The sequence below is a fragment of the Myxocyprinus asiaticus genome, chromosome 47 (genome assembly GCF_019703515.2).
Source record: "Myxocyprinus asiaticus isolate MX2 ecotype Aquarium Trade chromosome 47, UBuf_Myxa_2, whole genome shotgun sequence".
Classification (NCBI taxonomy): Eukaryota; Metazoa; Chordata; class Actinopteri; order Cypriniformes; family Catostomidae; genus Myxocyprinus; species Myxocyprinus asiaticus.
Genome location: NC_059390.1, coordinates 2982509 through 3002855, shown reverse-complemented (window position 1 = coordinate 3002855; position 20347 = coordinate 2982509). Strand labels below are relative to the sequence as shown.

The following is a 20347-nucleotide window of genomic DNA, read 5'->3' as shown; positions in this document are numbered from 1 at the left end:
TTTCAAGGGCTGAGAAAGTGTTCATTCATTAGAGTAACGGTGTATGCATGCTGCAAAAAAGATCAGTGGTGGATCAATCGGTGCACCCCTACAGAAAACATCCAGTGAGCTGCAGTTCTAAGGACGGAAACGCCTTGTTGATGGTCTGACTGGTTCGACCTGACAGAAAGGCTACAGTAACTCAGATAACCGCTCTGTACAATTGTAGTGAGCAGAATAGCATCTCAGAATGCACAACACGTCGAACGTTGAGGCGGATGGGCTACAACAGTAGAAGACCACGTCGGGTTCCACTTCTGTCAGCCAAGAACATAAAGCTGAGGCTGCAGTGGGTCTACCATCTGTCTACCTCAGCAGAAATCGGTTTCGGTGAGCCTGTTCTCACTGCACAGTGGTCACAATGCAAAAAATCTTAGTGGTCCTAAAGAAGGCTTAATTTTCTTAATGCAAACTGTACTGTAATTCCTTATTTCTTTCTTTTGATTTTTGGGTGAAATGACCAGACATACTCTTGACATGTCCAATTTTATTTCTCCAGCTGTACCACTTCTTTACAATACCAAGTTTAGTTGGAGTTGTTTAGTCTGTTTTGTCGGCAGTGTTGCTGGTTTATGTCAGTAGGCAGCAGTGCTGCATGAATACGTGTTTGTGTGCTGCGGTCGGCTCGTGACTGAGACAACTCTCTGCTCGTTAATTCCTGTGGTTTGGCACTGAGCTTGTCAAATCCACCCCATTTCTCCTCTCCCCGTCGCTCACCCTCCTGCCCACAATGCCAGCTGCCTCTGGTTCGGAGCTCCATGGCGACGGTCGTGTCCCAGCACGCTGACCGCTGTGCCACCACTGAGCCCAGCGCCTCTGACCTCAAACGAACACCAGGAGATCTGAGGAAATTAGAGGCCGCCTGTGGTTGCCGCGCTTTTGATGTTTACCCTGCAACTATTTAATCTAGTCTTTCGCATTGAGTCTTAAAGAGATGAAAATTCAGATTTTTTTTTTTGACTCACATTCATGTTGGTCCACTGGCTTTTTTGCGGTTTAGAACAACATGAGTATAAGTACCGTCATTTTGCGGTGAACTATCCCTTTAATCTTGTTTAATCTCTTCTTTTTCTCCCTTTCTCTCAGCTGTGTACGCAGGGTGATGCCAGTCAGGTGATCGGGCCCCTGACAGAGGGCCAGAGGAGGAATATCGCGGTGGTTAACTCTCTTTACCGCTTGCAACAGGCCGTCGCTAAAGTAAGAATGCCACCTCCCATTCAAGACATTATAGTTCTTAAAATGTGTGGTGTGGGCTAAAATTGTACATAATAATCCCAGAATGATGCACAGCAATTAGTTTTGAATGTACTGTACATGCCGTGGCCATCTTAGTATGAAAAATTGGGAAATCTCACTTAATTTTCATCTTTTGTAAATTAAAGGAATAGCCAACCTACATTTTACAATTCTGTCATTATTTACTCACCCCCATGTCATTCCAAACCTCTACAGTATGACTTTCTTTTTATCCTTGGAACACAAAACAATTAATTTTGGACAATTTTCATGCTGCTCTTGTTACAAAAAATGAAAACCTACAGTGACAATGGGCTTTCAAGCTCCAAAAAGGAAAGGGGTTTTCCTCAGGAGAAGATTTTGGGAAACTGCAGACTCATCGCCGATCATTTGGCTTTTTTAGCACCGGTTGATGTAGTTCCCGATCACCCCATTAAAAAAACATGCCAGTCAATGCTTTCCCTGTGCCTGTGTGATTCATATGGTAATAAAAAGAGATTAGTCTATGATTAAATATTCAAACTCAAGGTTTTTTTTGGTGAAAAGTTTTTTTTTTAGGGCCTGTACTGTGAGTGAGAACAGAAATGGCCGTTCAAGTGTTCTTGATGTTTGATGATGGTTTAAATACGCTAACTTTAAATTGTTTATTTTTTTCAGGTAATATCTGGGTTGGGCAACTTCCCTCCAGCCGCAGAACAATCGCTCACTGCATCTTTAGAGGTAAAAGACAAATATCATGGTATGAGTAATTTTATGTCAGGGGCAGAGCATGTGAATTGTAGCGCCACTCAAATATTCACTCGTGTGATCGCTCAACTCCAACGCTCAAGTTCAAAAGTCATCAGTCCACGCTCATGAGCGAGAGCGATTTTGGAGTGGAGCGGCATGAAATGAGAAAGAAATGAGACATTATTTCTTTGTTAACATTCTTGTTTATTATTATTATATTTTGTTTGCATCAGGTACAAAAAACTCGTCATATAGGCAAACAACATGGCGCAAAAAATGCCTTGTATGCTAAAAAAATAGCCTCGTTCTCTACGGGCTGCGCGTTCCCATGCCGGTAAAGATAAAGGGAGAAACAGCACGCCGTTGTGCTTTTTCTACCTTTAAAACAGCCAGTAAAAAGAAACCCTGGTTATACTAATCCCGAATGCGAATTTAGTGAATCAGTGAATCTGCATTGTCCAGCCTGTAAACACTTTACCTATCGTTGTTTCTAAAGTCCACCATGTGTCTGAAGTGAAATGAGACACCAGAATAAGACACGCTTCACAACTTCACCTAAAGCTGACTGTTTCGTTTGGACTGATGCATGCTTTTTTACAAGAAAGAAACGAGCATGATTTCTTTTGATTTGGGAAATTTGAAAAGTAGCCTACACAAGCACCTAATTTTGTGATTTGAGCAGAGTGAATGGGTAAAATTGTCCCTATATAAAAAAATATATTGCGAAGCGCAGGACTCAAAACAATTTTCTACCATTCACTCTGCTTAAATGTGAATGGATTGCCTGTATTTTTAATTCAAGAGTGTAATGTCGGATTACTTGCTGGCTAATGTCACTAGTTCTGTTGTAATTTGACAGGTATTCCAATCCATTTCCAGATACAGTATGTGCATGTTTATTATTCCCTGCTTAATTAATCAGCACAGTTACGCATGACAGCAGTGTGTAAATGCAGTCGACACTCACGTCTCTGCGATTTATACGTTACAGGTTACAGACGTCCACAGTAATAATTACTTTAAAGACGTACAGTACTGTGCAAAAGTTTTAGGCACTTGTGTAAAATGATGCATAGTGAGGATGTCTTCAAATATAATGACATGTATCACTTAATGTCATACAAAGTCTAGTAAACATAAAAAAGCTAAATCAATATTTGGTGTGACCACCTTTGCCTTTAAAACAGCACCAATTCTCCTAGGTACACCTGGACACAGTTTTTCTTGGTTGTTGGCAGATAGGATGTTTCAAGCTTCTTGGAGAATTCACCAGAGGTCTTCTATTTATTTAGGCTGTCTCAGTTGCTTCTGTCTCTTTATGTAATCTCAGACTGACACGATGCTCAGTGGGGGGGCTTTGTGGGGGCCATGACATCTGTTGCAGGGCTCCCTGTTCTTCTATTCTAATCTAATCTGTTCTATTTGCAAAAGTAATGTTTGGGAGTCTAACATTTATATTTCCTATTGACACACTAAAGCTGAAGATATAAATAACCATCTTAAGACAAATGCTTTTGTGAAACATCTTATGTGCCTAAGACTTTTGCACAGTACTGTATGTCCGGGAAACTAATCTGTGTTTTGAACTGCCTCTGCGCTCTCACCTTACTGTGGTCTGTTGTTGGATTTGGCCTTGGTCACCAGCAGCTCACAAAATTTACAGAGTTTAATCAATGCCTCATCTCTGATAATCCACTCCGTTTAAAGTCTTGGATCTAATATAGCCTCCAACATCAGATATTTGTAGACGAGAATGTAGCGCATTCTGGGAGGAGCGGAAGTCGAGCGCCTCGAGAGCGGCCGGAGCGGGGCTGAGCGCAATCTTGTGAAATGCACTCCGGTGAAATTCTGATCACTCCACTCACATGCTCTGGTCAGGGGAGCAGTATATATCATGAAACAGTTGTTTTTGCTAAAGATTCTACCAAAATAATGAATCATTTAATATCCATGTTTTAAAACCGACATAAAACAGTAAAACGAACATTATTAAATGGACGGTACTAAATATAAATTCTGATTGAATGAGCCTCATTCAAAGCTGCACACATACAACCACATATCACACATTGTTTGCTGGTCTTAGCTGGTTTAAGCTGGTCTAGCTGGACTCCCAGCCTGGCCAAGCTGGTGTTCAGCCCAAACCCCTACTAAGGGGGGCCTGGGTAGCTCAGTGGTAAAGGCGCTGACTACCACCCCTGGAGTTCGCTAGTTTGAATCCCAGGGCATGCTGAGTGACTCCAGCCAGGTCTCCTAAGCAACCAAATTGGCCCGGTTGCTAGGGAGGGTAGAGTCACATGGGGTAACCTCCTCGTGGTCGCTATAATGTGGTTCTCGCTCTCGGTGGGGCGTGTGGTGAGTTGTGCGTGGATGCCGCGGTGGATGGCGTGAAGCCTCCACACGTGCTATATCTCCATGGCAACGCGCTCAACAAGCCACGTGATAAGATGCGCGGGTTGACTGTCTCAGACGCGGAGGCAGCTGGGATTCGTCCTCCACCACCCGGAATGAGGTGAATCACTACGTGACCTCGAGGACTTAAGAGCGCATTGGGAATTGGGCATTCCAAATTGGGTGAAAAAGAAAAAAAAAAAACCCTCTACTAAAACCACCAACCAGACCAGGCTGGGAGGGCAGCTAAGAACAGCAAACCAGCTTCGTTTTTTTTTTTAAATACTTGTTTTTGGTTTCATTATCTGTGAAGGGCCAAATTACTCAATATTAAATAATTGAATAAATATTTAAATAAATCAAATTGATTATTGTAATGAATGAACTGTCATTAAATTAATTGCACTGTTGTTGAGTGATCTGCCGATAGCCATGACCCTGAAAATGAAAAGACACAAAGCTCATGGTTAAAGCTGAAGAATGTAATTTTTTCTATATTAAAATACTTTCTCCTATCCCAGCTTACAGTTATGCGAAGACAAATACAAGTAAGCCATTCCTAGCTTAATTTTCTCGAAAACTGTGAACACTATGAACATTTCCCTGTTTGTTTTGAGCGACCCATCTATCTCTACACAAAACGGGACTATCTGTTTGTTCGAACAACAGCAGATGGGGGTTACATTATGTATTTCAGGATTTGTTTGAATATTTATTTATTTATTTTTATGTATTTTGTCCCTATGTAAATGTCAGGTCGCAGCAGGTAATATCCTCCATATACAACACAAGGTTTTTAGTTTTTGTTTGTGATAGAGAGACAGAGTTTAACAGGAAAGCGCAAGGGACATTGAACAGAGGTACAGAAGTCTGATATAGATGCTGCAGACACACACACACACACACACACAGTCTGGAGGTGGTTTTGAAAAGTAATTGGGTAAACATTGAGCTGCTCTGAATTCAGCTCTCTTTCTCCCTGGAGTTAAATTGGCTATCAGATGAGTAAACTGTTCATTCTGTTCCCCTTCATCCCTTTTTAACAAAACCTGCCAGCTGTACAGAGCGAAGCACACACACTTTAACCCCTGATGTTTAAGTGTAAACACAAAAAAAATAGTCCAAGTTGTAAACATACTACCACACTTTACCACTCAGCATCCTCCGAGAACTGTGACGGTTCACTCCTCCACCATTGGATACTTCGTATCACTGGCCTGGCTTAAAATAGGTCACTTGATGTGGACATACTGTCTTGTGCCCTCAATGCACCAATTGGCGAAGGCTGATAGATGTGGACTTCACAGCGGTCTACCGCCCAACAGTCGCATGCAAAATTCATTTGACCAATCTTGAACAATCGGCAAATATGTAGAGCAAAAACGCAAGTGTTTTTTGAAAATCATGTGACCAGTGAGTTCACAGAGGCACGTCTGATGCATACGTAGGGCATGTACATGCACACCAATACACTGATAACTACCAAAAATCTACTTATTCAAAAGAACACAAGAAAACCGCGTTTACGCGAGACTTGAAATAATCGGGTTATTCTCTGCTTGTGATGTCAAAACGTAAACAGACGTGTGCACCACTGCTACCCAGTTGCCACATTGGGCAAGGAATGTGGGTAAACGTTGAGCCTACCAAGGATGTGACTAACTTTGTTGTGAAGGAGTTTAGGAGCAAGAGATGAGCGCTGGAGATTCGTTCTTTATCTCCTGCTTGCAGAGGGTTTTGCCGATGTCCGACCCTGCTTGCTCCCATGGGTTTCCACTGATGTTGCTCAGAGATGGAGAGTCAGATAAGAGGCAAGGACACGGAGAGGGAGCGCCGAGCACATGCGATGGTCAGACTGATGTCCCATCAGCAAATGTCAGCCAATCACAAGGGAAGAGAGAGCAGGCATTAGCTGAAGTCGCCATGCGACCGTGAAAGGAGATGATGATAAAAGAGCCAATGCCCTTCAAGAGAGCATGAACTCTATTACGCAAACTTACAGTAACTTCTGACTGACTGTTCTAATTCAGTCTCTAAAATCTGATTGCCATGTTCAAACTTGTTGTAAAAAAAAAAAGTAAGCCACTCAAAGACATTTGTTAATGATTTTACCACAGGCAAGTTGTGTATATAGACATTTAACGATTTTAACCTATAAACCTTTAAAGACACACCTACCGTGAGCTACGAGGTTGTTAATCGATAGAATATGCTTCTGTTGAAGCTATCAGTCCACATTATTTCAACTTCATATTTAAAAAATTATACTCAGGGCCAGGGTAGCTCAGCGAGTATTGACACTGACTACCACCCATGGAGTCGCGAGTTCAAATCAAGGGTATGCTGAGTGACTCCAGCCAGGCCTCCTAAGCAACCAAATTGGCCCGGTTGCTAGGGAGGGTAGAGTCACATGGGGTAACCACCTCGTGGTCGCGATTAGTGGTTCTCACTCTCAATGGGGCGTGTGGTAAGTTGTGCGTGGATCGCGGAGAGTAGCATGAGCCTCCACATGCTGTGAGTCTCCGCGGTGTCATGCACAACGAGCCACGTGATAAGATGCATGGATTGACGGTCTCAGAAGTGGAGGCAACTGAGACTTGTCCTCCGCCACCCGGATTGAGGTGAGTAACCACGCCACCACGAGGACCTACTCAGGTAGTGGGAATTGGGATTCCAAATTGGGAGAAAAGGGGATTAAAAAAATAAATTTAAATAAACATACAAAATTTACATTCAATAGTAGACTTTCTGGTGAAGAACTACACTACCCATGATCCTGAGGAATCGTGGAAAACAAGGCGCGCCAAAATAGCCCACTGTATAGAAGTACCAGGGTTTGTTCCTGGCAGGTAGCAGATGCCCTAATCTCGCCCCCATCCCTAAACCTAACCGTATGGAGCCTGTATGGCTGAGTAGCCTGCCAGGAACAACTTGAGGCACCTTTCTCCCATCGTGGCCAATAGAGTTGTGCGGCGACTGGACATTCCCGTGACGCACTGTGAATGACGCAATGGATTCATTCTACGCTCTAGTTACTCTACTTACATATTACTGTATATCTGAATAATTTGCAGTTAACTTAAAATGTATTCTTTCTAAACTTATAAAAAACACCTTTAAAGGAATAGTTTATATCTTTCTGTTGTGTTTAATTCAGTAACGTCATTTGCAATGCTTTGTGGAACTGTCGCTCATTCCCTCATTAAAGACATTAAGTACACAGTTTTGTGTCTTAGTTTTTTTTTTGTTTTTGTCCAATATCCAAATACTTTGTCAAGTCAAAGTTTGCAATCTTGTTAATCACCTCAGAGCTGGTTGGTTTGGTTCATGGCTCAGAACTCTTTTATAAAGTACTTTATGAAATCCCTAGGGAAAACATTAATGGGCCAATTACTTTCGGAACCAAGACGACTGAAAAAGTAGATGGGGACTGTTGTACTCTATTGCTTTAGTCTGTGTTGTTTTTGACCATTCTCTGTTTATCTTGTATTGTGTTTGTCTCTTGCAGTCAGTCCTGGCACTGATGAGTAGTGCCGTTCAGCCTCTGCTCAGTTCTGTCACCGACTCTGTTGAAGCCATACTCATTACCATGCACCAGGAGGATTTCTCTGGGTAAGCAAACAACATACATAAGCTATGGTCGAAACTGAATACTAGTGTACAGCTTAATGCATAATGTGCAGTATACACATTGCAGTATGCAATGATAAACATTTTAAAGAGTAGTACGCCACATTGTTGTCACATGTCCTCCGTATGTTCAAATCATCAAGTGGTGTCTGCATATCTATGCTGAAAATAAAATTAATTCTTTTATCCAATTTTTTGTGCAATAATGTTTAAACTTTTGGCAGTCCTATCAAATATGGAGTCAAAAAGGAGATGTTACAAACCACAGTTGATATTGATTGTTCATTTAAAGTTGATATCATGCAAATTTTATCAAATGTATTCAGAAAATGTGCATACTGTGTACAATAAACCTACTGTGTACTACATAAGAGAATGCAAAGTTGGGTAAAATTCTATTCCGATCATAAACACGCTTAGACCGGCCTCTCATCTTGATCCAACTCCATCAGTATATAGGCCTATATGTATTTTTTTACATTATCTTCATACACAAGTAGATCGTCTGACTAACTCATGATAGAGTCACTCGTATGTCCACTGGTGCTACGTCTATTTTCTGACGGTCATGTATAGCGGCATGCATGTATGCGGAAGTTTAGGTCTATGTGTCTACAAAGAGAGTGTGTGTTCTCCCCTCATGGGCTTTTTCACAAACATTAACGTGACATTTGTGATTGTAAGCGCTGTTTAGTGTTGTTATCTTACCATATACATGTTTGTTTCTTATAGCAGGAATGGTTTGATGGGTATTCCGTAGGGGTGTGAATCTTTGGGTTGAAAGCGAATCAATTTGATTCACGATTCATAGGTTTTTAATTAGATTCACAATGAAATTCGATTCATTTTATTAATGATTCAATTATGCATTTTTTTAAATGCATTTATAGGATTCTTTAAATACTCCCCCTAATGTGTCCTATGCAAGAAAAAGACAAAATACTTAAGAATGTTTATTGCACCAAAAGCAGCTTGAAAACTATAAAATTTCACTACAAAAATACCATGATTTTTAAAAAGATTTGATTTATAAAAACATTTTTTTTTTAATTTATTAATTAAAGCTATGAGGGTGCGCATTCTGAGAAGCGCTAGAGAATGACGCCGCACCTTTCTCCATTAAATCGCACATGTAACAACTTAAATATATAAATATTTTTAAATATTGTACACTTTTTTATTTTTATTTTTTATTTTTTTTAGAATCACCACTCATTCGATTTTTAGCATTTTAAATTGATTGACCAACACTAACGATTCTCGATTCAAAAATCATATTTCAAGATCGATGCATATAGATCGGCAGGATAAGCAATCAATGCTTAGGAAAAAACTGTGAATCATTGCATCCCTACTATTTACAGTTTATATAATAAATGCAACAATTTTGGAGGCGCATTAAAGAATATTGCTCATATACAGAGGGTTACAGATTGTTGGATTAAATTTTGGTGTGTAACTCGCCCTGTAACGTATGTATCAGGGACATAAAAGTAGTTTTTTTTTGCTCCCCTTTTCTCCCCAATTTGGAATGCCCAATTCCCAATGCGCTCTAAGTCCTTGTGGTGGCGTAGTGACTCGCCTCAATCCGGGTGGTGGAGGACGAATCTCAGTTGCCTCCGTGTCTGAGACCGTCAACCCGCGCATCTTATCACGTGGCTTGTTGAGCGCGTTACCGCGGAGACATAGTGCGTGTGGAGGCTTCACGCCATCCACCGCGGCATCCACGCACAACTCACCACACGCCCCACCGAGAGCGAGAACCACATTATAGCGACCACGAGGAGGTTACCCCATGTGACTCTAACCTCCCTAGCAACCGGGCCAATTTGGTTGCTTAGGAGACCTGGCTGGAGTCACTCAGCACGCCCTGGGATTCGAACTAGCGAACTGCAGGGGTGGTAGCCAGTGTCTTTACCACTGAGCTACCCAGGCCCCCTATCACGGACATTAATTATACCTCAAATTATTTGGCTTCTTAAGGAGATGTATGCTATTACTGTCTAAGCAATCAGACTTAGGATGTTTGCCTGGCGGACAGCAAAACAGGCAAAAATTCCGCAGACTTATTGCAGACGTAATTTTTTTTTTTTTGCCGAAGCAAATAATAGAAGTTAAACAAACAGTAGCTAATACACACAGGCCCAGATTTACCATAAGTTTGCATGTAGAAAAACATGTGCAAACTTGATAGCACGCCAAAAAAAGGTCAGAGCTGATCAACTAACATAGTCTTTTCAGATGTGCATAATAGCACGGCTTGGCTATTTTTGCAGGTTTCCCTGAAATTAATATTCAATTTAGAGGCGTGCCTCCAAATGCATATAGTAAAGGGCGGTGTAGCTGCAAATGTATCAAATTGCACCCGCAAAGTGATTTATCAAGACTGAAAGTAATTTCAGAATTGTAAACTAAGAGAACAAATTAATACAAATGAAAGGTAAGTATTAATCTGATTTGCACTGTGCATCATGCTGTCATTGTGACAAAAAGGAGACTTTGAGAACATATAATACTTAGAGCACACTTTATTGACACACATTAATGTGAAAATACATTTATACTCATGAAAAATCTGTTTTATTCGATTATTTTAAAACTCGATATCATAACAGAACACATCATAAGCCTACTAACAATTTATGCCCAAATTATGTAGTAATTTAATGTTTTAAACATTGTTTTTAATTGCAGAAATATTGCAAAATACTTTAAGTGGCGGATATGCACCTGTACGCCGAACAGGTTTCGTCTTGATCCCGCGAAACGAGCATGGAGCGTAAGTTCTGTACCGTGTAGCTTCCCGTGTCTCTTTCGTGCGCAGCTAACTTTGCTATGGTCAATATAGCGATTTGAAATTCAGATTTCATTTAAGTATACATCAGGGGTGCGATGGCTTAACGTACTTAATATTGTATTTTCTTTGTGAATTATGAACATTTCAAGTGAAGAGTGCCATGTGCATCTTATGAACTACTCTTACACTTGTTAAATAGCAGGGATTTTACGATGATATCATACAATCCTATATATAAACATGTAAATATTGAGAGCTGTACTGTAATTGCATTTGGTGCAAGTACCACACGCAACATATTTGCACGTGTAGTTATTTGCGTGATTTTTCTTAGTAAATCACCCGCAAAACGCCCATAGGGCATAACATACCCCTGTCCTAACGGTTAGAAAATACTGTGGCACTGCCAGTATTTTGAGTTTACCATGCAACACTAGCTGCTCAATTCATTTTGTTCCTTGGTGTTCAGTTTTCAGAGAAACAGCCCACAGGTAGTCTCTTTATATTTACACTGACCAATCTTGCCAGTTGCATGTTTGTTATTAAATGCATTTTTTTTTCTATTAAACTACAAAACATGTTATAAACCGTTTTGTTTGCCTCTTCGTGCTGAACAAATTAATTTGTGATGCCATGGGCTTATACTGCAATTATATCAGACTGCCAACATGGAGTGTGTGTGTCTGACAACTATAAAGGACACATTTCCCAGTAGACCCTGTCCTTCATTCTAGTCTTGTTTTCTCTATTTTCTTTCTCCATTTTTCGGTGGTCGGGGTTGTCTAGTGAATAGGACAGGAAGGGCTGTGCCAGCGTTTGATAATATTTAAACAGTCACCCCAGTGATTCAGCACAGCTTCTATTGTCCACGTCTCTCGTCCCCTCAGGACCGATGGTGTCCTCAGGCTCTGAGTCAAGCTTGGTGGACTTGTTTTATTTCTGTCCCTTCTGTTGGGCACTCCTGAGGGAAGACAGCTGAGAAATAAACACTTTTGTCCATAAATGCTCCCGTATCCACCCTGTCAACAGCAGCTGCTCAGACGAAGACTTTGGGGAGTTTTTCCTCCTTTGGAGAAGGGCTAAAATTGGGTCACATGAAGCCTCTTCCTTAAAATGATTGTCCAAACAATGTTTTTGTCCTAACCAGACGTAACAAGCAACAAGACATTTAGTTGGTCGCTTGGTTTCCATTTGTGCTCTGCAGGATAGTCCCGCCCTTTGTGAAATCTCATTGGCCCACGTCACTGTACATTTCAACATTAAGTATATTCTGATTGGCTGCGATTGTGTCACGTAGCAGTTCAGCATGTAGTGTACTAGGGATCGGAATCTTAAGGAATTTAACCAGTTTGGTTCCGATTCCTCTCAATGATTCTGGTTCCCTAACGATTCCATAAATAAACCTCTCGTAATTTGAACGAAATACGAAATTTGGGGAAATTACAAATTCAACCCACAATGCATTAAATGCCCCAAGTAGCATGTTGCTAAATGATCATTTAGGATTTCTACGGAACAGATACTATGTAACAAATCATTGGTTCCAGTATTTTAAAGAATGGAGTTGGCTCTGAATAAGAATCAGCTCTCGGACAAATTGCTTGCCGCTGGAAACATATTCGTATTGCGTCTGATTAGGACGAAAGTCCTTTTCAAGACACGTCAGTCCACTCGGCAGCCATCTTTGAAACTCTACCGGGCAGCTATTTTCTATGAATACAATCTGCATAAATGTACAGCTCTTATCTACTTGAAAGGGGAAAGGCCGAAATCTCCAAAATGGTTGGTCAAGATTACGATCAAAGAACATATTTCAAATCAGCAGTAAAATCTGACAACAATGGTATCATAAATTGTGCTTCTTTAGCTCAGATCACACACCAAAAAAAAAAAAGCTATTTTTCAGGTTGGTACAGCTAATGTGCATGCACGTTCTCGAGTTGACCAACAGGTATTGTTTGGATCTGAAAGGTGATTGGCTCTTTTACCTGTAAGGCAAGACTTTACTACAAGTGCTCCATCTCAGGCTAAATAGTCTCTGTTAGGACACAGTGTTACAGCAATGTGCGGGGAAATGTACTTTAGTGACATGAAAATAATGTCACAATGCTACAAATATTAGCAGTTCTAAAATTAGGCTTTATTTTCTTCTGGCTAAATATAATTCCCAATTGCTTTCTTGATTTTGAGGCGAAATATGACTTGTTTTTCACTTTGTGTGTGATAAAAGACGTCTGGAAAACTGTCACTTTCTAATAAGGCATCAGCACGGCCTTCCGTTTCTCTCACGTTGTGTGTGTATTTCTGCAGTTCCACACATCTATGATATTGATTATGTGACAAAGGAAATCGATGATGCTTGTAGCGGTGGTCCACTCTCACATTAAAACATTTCAGTACACTACTGTTTCCCTCTGTGTGTGTGTATAGTCCTCTCCCGGCGGGCGGCCGTCCAGACGTGCCATGCTCTCTGTACATGCGCGAGCTGCAGGGATTCATCGCCCGTGTCATGAATGACTACTTCCGCCCGCTGCAGTGTCTGGACTTCCTGTACGACAGCACAGAGAACATCGCCCAGCGTGCCATCGCCCTCTTCATCCGCCACGCCAGCCTCTTGCGCCCGCTCGGGGAAGGAGGGAAGATGAGGTTGGCGGCTGACTTCGCTCAGGTCGGCTATTTTCTGGCTTACTCCTTATGTACAGTACCCATCTTTCTCCATGCCTCGTCATCTTTTCATGCTTGGGTTGATGTTTATTCTTAATTAAAATCCAGTTAGAAGACCAGAACCCTTTGAAATCTCAACTTGACCCTTCTCTCGCCATCTTGGATGGATTTTTGCCATGCTTCCTTAGATTGTGGCCAAAAGAACGGCCTTTCTGCCTGTTGACATGTCCAGCACTAACATGAGCGTGTTGTTTGTGTTTCAGATGGAGTTGGCCGTTGCTCCTCTCTGCAGACGGGTGTCAGATCTGGGGAAGGCATACCGTCTGCTGCGATCTTTCAGGTGAGTATTTTACAGTCTGGATGATGGCAGGTGATTTCCTGTCCCAGGGTGACTGCATACATCTCCTGAATTCACGTTATCGGGTTTGTGTGTCTATTTCTCACACAAACCCTCTTGATTTGTTCTCCTTTTGTTCTCGTCCTCTACCCTCTGAGACAAAGAGGTCACCTGGAGTGTTCCCACTGAAAATTACTGCTAATTAACGGCAAGAGAGGCGAGACGAGAATGAAAGGAAGGTTATTAACTGAGATGTTCGTCTGATTAGCTGGGGAGCAGTCAGTGTCAAATATTCTGTCTGGATAATACTCTAATCTTCACCTTCCCTTGCTCTTTTGTTTTTGCGTTTAAGCTCACTTATGATAGGTAGATGTTCCTGGTCTTATTGTGCATGATTCATCAGTGCATGTAACAGGAACGTGCCGGTAAAAAAAAATTCATATTGTGATAATTGCTAAAGCTTTTATTGTAGTATGTGGTATTATCATGGTGCTGTTAAACAACCATTTCTCCCCAATTCGGAATGCCCAATTCCCAATGCGCTCTAAGTCCTCGTGGTGGCATAGTGACTCTACTCAATCCGGGTGGTGGAGGACGAATCTCAGTTGTCTCCGCGTCTGAGACCGTCAGTCCACGCATCTTATCACGGGGCTTGTTGTGCGCGTTACCGCGGAAACGTAGCACGTGTGGAGGCTTCACGCTATTCTCCACAGCATCCACGCACAACTCACCACGCACCCCACCGAGAGCAAGAACCACTAATCGCGACCACGAGGAGGTCACCCCATGGGACTCTACCCTCCCTAGCAACCGGGCCAATTTGGTTGCTTAGGAGACCTGACTGGAGTCACTCAGCACACCCTGGATTCAAACTCACGACTCCAGGGGTGACTTTGTAGTTTAATTGCTTTTTGTTAAACACCAAATTGGTATTTTAAATAAAAAGGTTGAGTTAAATATTTAAAAATAAGTATTAAATTAAGTGGCCACTACATCTACGTCATCGTTTTCGAATTTTTATTTTGAAGTGTCCACGATGACATAACCATGCATGTCAATTATCACGATATTCTGTATTACCAAATAACAGCATGTGTCTACTTCATAAACTTGCTCTACCTTTGAAACAACTATCCTGATCGGCTGACGTCACCAAGCCCTTTTATTTTTCAACCACCTTTCATAAGCCGCTTTTCCACCATCCGGCTGAACGGTTCTGAGCACGGTAGCATTTCCACTTGAGCACAGTTCGGCACGGCACGATCATAAACCGTTCTTGGACCCAAATACTTAGCACGGTTAGCTAACTGTACTCAACTGTGCTGGTGGAATGGCTTTAGTATGTGCCGACTTTCTTTACAGCAAGGTAACTTATAGCACTATTAGTTGTTTCTAGCTTGCCAAGTTTGCTAATATTTGGGTGAAGTTAATGAAAAATAGTCTCTGTTTAGTCCATGATTTTATGATGATGGTTTAACTAGTATTGTAGCCTACATTTATTTTTCTACACGCCTTTTTCGTCAAGGAAGTAGATTACTAGCACATTAAAACTCAAAATATATTAATATATTCTCATATACTATTTTCATGTAATACTTATCAAATGTTTTGTCAATAAATATCCTTTTTAGCTAGTCTGGGAACTTTTACCTTTCTGCATGTTCGTGTCCGGTGGCATACACGAGCCCTCATGATGATAAACCTCTCGCTTTTTTCTCTTTGATTTCCATTATGCGATATGGGCCGTGTCTTTTCTGTGTATTAACATAGTAAAACCAGGGAAAAAAAGCAGTCCTAAAAACTGAAACATGAGATCATCCTTAATAGCGCACTCGCTCCAATGTTTTCCTCTTACGCCGTCGCCAAAGACCTATCCGTTATGGACATTCTCCTGATTTCAACACACAACAGTGGAAAAAGAAACTGTAACCACGCCAACTGGCCCGGATCGTAATGGTGCGGTTTTGCAATGGCAACTGTCTCACCCAATGGTGGAAAAGCAGCTATAGAGACACTTTTCACCATCCAATCCTTTCCATGATGTATAAAATCATGTCCCATTCTGACATCCAAAATTCAACCATTTAGGAATGAGCTCGTTTTGCAGCTCGATGCATTAATAAATAGATATTTTTGAATTCTGAAAGTTACTGAAAGATTATTTTACTTCATGATATGACCCCTTTAACATTCAAGTTTATAGAAAGGTCTGATTCAGACGGTCTGCATTCTCTGTACTTCCTCCAGGCAGTGTAATAAACACTAGTGAGATCTCACAGGACGGCTAATCAAATTAAACCCCTGCCATCTATGCCAGCTCAGGGAGCGGCTGCCATGCCTGAATTTCTCATGAGTGGGCGCTGGTTACCCACTACCACAACTGTATTTTACTGAATGAGTGTATGTGTATGGAAATTTGTGGATGACACAAATACGTAGGCAGAATATACATTGTTTGTCTACAAAACTAATTTCAAGCATTTAAGCATAAGCCTTTAGAACAAAACGCTTGTTAGTTCAAGTTTGTCCAAACTCTAGACTGGTAGTGTAGTATATTCCATGAACTGCTGTTCAATGTTCAAGGCATTCATTCAGGCTTTAAATTACACTCTGAATTATGATTTCCTGTTAATAGAATACGAATGTTATTCTGTCTGTGTTTCAGGCCGTTGCTGTTCCAAACGAGTGAGCACATTGCTAGCAGTCAGGCGCTGGGAGATCTGATTCCATACAGCACCATATTGCATTTCCTGTTCACTCGCGCCCCGGCTGAACTCAAATCACCACACCAGGTACTCACACACACACACACACGCTAATGCAGAGCGATCGGTTAAAGAGCCTCCGGGATTGATGTTTTAGATTCAGGTGTTAGCAAGCAGGAGGTTTTGAGGTCACATCCAGTTTATTATGCCCTTGAGCGGGGCAGTTCACCTCAAGTTGCCCCATCCCAACTGTCTCTATGATTGACCTACTGTAAGCAGCTTTAGATGAAAGCATCTACTAAATGACACATTTCATTGTGAGCACTCGGACAGGAAAAGATATTTTGGGACATATTTGTGAAATGAGGCTTCCCTAAAATAGCTTCAGCATGGGTGGATTTGTCGAGCTTTTATGCAGCACACTAATACGGCTTTCTCTTGTAAACACAGAGAGCGGAGTGGTCAATCTCACGTTATTCTCAGTGGTTGGATGACCACCCATCTGAGAAGGACCGTCTCACACTTATTAGGTAAGATTCATGGTTCAAAACTGCAGCTTGAAAACACCAGCGTTCACCCTCGAGTGGAATAAAAGGGGGAATCTGATGAAAACATGTCACATTTGACCCACAAATCAAAAGAAGTAAATTATGGGGCGCCTGGGTAGCTCAGCGAGTACTGACGCTGACTACCACCCCTGGAGTCACGAGTTCGAATCCAGGGCGTGCTGAGTGACTCCATCCAGGTCTCCTAAGCAACCAAATTGGCCCGGTTGCTAGGGAGGGTAGAGTCACATGGGGTAACCTCCTCGTGGTCGCTATAATGTGTGGTTCTCGCTCTCGGTGGGGTGCGTGGCGAGTTGTGGGGGGATGTGCTATGTCTCCGTGGTAACGCGCTCAACAAGCCACATGATAAGATGCGCGGATTGACGGTCTCAGACGCGGAGGCAACTGAGATTCGTCCTCCGCCACCCGGATTGAGACGAGTCACTACGCCACGACGAGGACTTAGAGCACATTGGGCATTCCAAATTGGAAAAAAAAAAGTAGTAAATTATATTTTGCATAAAGAAAATGAAGCCTATTCCTGACAATAAAGCGCATGTGTCCATATAGCATGTGTCCATATTTTCTATGGTGAAACTCTGTAATAAAATACTTCTAGTAAACTGACTAATAAACTGTTTTTCTTTTTCTTTTTTCCACATTAATGTAATGAATATGAGTTTGGGGGGCATTTGGGGGCAAATGTGCTTAATTGTCATGAAAATAATGTCACAATGCAAACAAAATCTCAATGGTCCTAAACTAGGCTTCATTTTTCTTTATGAAATATACAATCTCTTGTTTCTTCCTTTTTGGGGTGAAATATGACCCGTAATTTATTTTTATTTTTTTCTAAAATAGGAGTGTTAGCTCCTTTTATTTTTACAGAGACATTGAGACATACAGTGGCCCCAAAAGAGTATTTGGACACTTAAGCCACACTTAAAAATGCCTGAAAAGCAAAATATTTCACAAAAAGAAGTTTAAGTTGCAAATCATATAACAACAAAGATGTTCGTCTGAATGAAGACAAAAAAGTCCTGCATTCTGGTTGTCAAACTTAATAGAATAGTTTTTCTTTTATTTTTCAGATTAACCATTTTTATTGATTCTCATAAATGAACATAGAAAAACAAAACATATATACACAGAATCAGTCTTAACCCCCACTATTACCCCTCCCAATCCCCAACCCCACCCTGGCCACCAACAACATCCTGTGGACACAAAAATATAAATAAAATTAAAAAAAATAATAATAATCACCCATCCATAAATTATACATACCCTCCCCATTTCTCCACGAACCTGTTGTATTTCCCCATTCTTCTAAACGACCCCTCCTCAAAGGCCGCCACCCTTCCCATCTCCGAACACCACTCCTGAAAGGATGGTGCTCCAGCTGAACTCCAGCCCCTTAAAATGATCTGTCTGACGATCATGACACTGGTTAAGACCCAACACTTTATGTGTCTATTTTCAATGTCAATGACTGCCCCTTTCTTGAGATTTACCCACTAATGGTCTTTTGCTTTAACTTTTTACTGGTTTAGTTTGTTGTTTGTTTCATTTGCAAGACATTGCTTTTTTATGAGTGCAATCCCTATAAAATGACCAATAGTCACCAACGACTTGGTCAAAAGGTCTGTAAAACCTGAAATGCACCATGCATAGCTGGGGTCTGCACATCTTGCTGTTCAGACCTGAATTGCATTTCTCAGTGCAACATCAGTACCCTCTAATGGTGATCTGGAGAGACTACAGCTGCTTGTGTTTTCAGCGAAAGCTCTACTCAAATGTGTGCATCTTGCCTTTGTTGTAGGGGTGCGTTGGAGGCATACGTGCAGTCTGTGCGAGCCAGACAGGGGAAGGAGTTTGCGCCTGTGTATCCCATCATGATTCAGCTGTTACAGAAGGCCACATGCGCATCATAGGACTGATAGCCTCATCGCACCATAACTGCAGAGTGATGGAGAGATGATTGATCATGACTATAAACACTCATCATTACCAACATATAATAATTATCTGTTATTATGGCTGCTTGTCAAAGTCAAATGGGTTTGTTTCATGGGTTGTTACTGGCACTAGTAAGGCTTTAAATAGGATTCCTAAGTTTTGTGTTGCAATGCAGAATGAAATTAATTACTCAACACATTAGTTAAAGGTGTAAATGCTGATTAAAGAATGTTGTATGGCTTCATTACAACTCTGAATTATGAAATGAGTTTTGTTAATAAAAGAGACTTTCACAAGTTCATATCTGTTTGATCTGTCCTCTGTGTAAATGCCCACAAAGACTGCCAAGTAATGTAAACACATATTCAGGATTGGGAGGGACCAAATGCAATCGACACAACTATTGAAAAACAAATTGGTCAACCCCAAATGACTGATTCACTTATTTTTTCCAGTTTCCATATTTGGTTCAAAATGTGTAACCAACCAGCAACACCACCTATGTACATTTGCCCTATAAAGTATTTGGACACTTAAGCCAGACTTATGTTTGAAATGTGTTAATGATATTAGATAACAAAATATCAAACCAAGTGGCTTTTACTTTAGAAAGATGGCACAAGCACACTTTGCAAGCAAAACATTTCACGATAAGATTTTAGTTAAGTTTAAAATCATAAAACAATAGATATACTGTTGACAATGAAGATAAACAGTATTTGGACACTTAATATAGCGTAAAAATGTGTTTTGCATTTGTTTCGGTGGTTCATAACAGCTTGCAAGGTCGAACTTGCAGGAAAACTTCATACCAGCTGCTAAACACCTACTTACTGCCATTGGTCCACATCATCGGTAGGTGTGACCTGGAACTCCTCCTACTTTGAGGTGACAACTAATTTCAGTTTAGTCAGTTTAAAGGGAAAGTTCACCCAAAACTTTAAATTCTCTCATAATTTACTTGCCCTCATACCATCCCAGATGTGTATAACTTTCTTTCTTCTGCACAACATAAATTAAGATTTTTAGATCAATACTTCAGCTCTGAAGGTTCATACAATGGGTGCCAACATTTTTACACTCCAAATATCACATAAAGGCAGCATAGAGGTACTCCATAGGACTCTAGTGGTTAAATCCATATTTTCTAAAGTGATATGATAGGTAGGGGGCCTGGGTAGCTCAGTGGTAAAGACGCTGGCTACCACCCCTATAGTTTGCTAGTTCGCTAGTTTGAATCCCAGGGTGTGCTGAGTGACTCCAGCCAGGTCTCCTAAGCAACCAAACTGGCCCGGTTGCTAGGGAGGGTAGAGTC

The 20347-nt window shown here is 41.2% G+C and overlaps 1 protein-coding gene across 1 annotated transcript in view; it reads left to right on the top strand.

Moving 5' to 3' along the window:
• LOC127436515 (conserved oligomeric Golgi complex subunit 5-like) overlaps window positions 1-19333 on the top strand; it is a 104929-nt gene extending 85596 nt beyond the window's left edge. The window contains exons 15-22 of the mRNA XM_051690764.1: window positions 1126-1236; window positions 1933-1995; window positions 7904-8007; window positions 13253-13490; window positions 13750-13826; window positions 16489-16615; window positions 16979-17058; window positions 18896-19333. Coding sequence (XP_051546724.1) covers window positions 1126-1236; window positions 1933-1995; window positions 7904-8007; window positions 13253-13490; window positions 13750-13826; window positions 16489-16615; window positions 16979-17058; window positions 18896-19007 — 912 coding nt within the window. The 3' untranslated portion in view covers window positions 19008-19333. The remainder of the gene's footprint in view (window positions 1-1125; window positions 1237-1932; window positions 1996-7903; window positions 8008-13252; window positions 13491-13749; window positions 13827-16488; window positions 16616-16978; window positions 17059-18895) is intronic.
• The last annotated feature ends 1014 nt before the right edge of the window (window positions 19334-20347 follow it).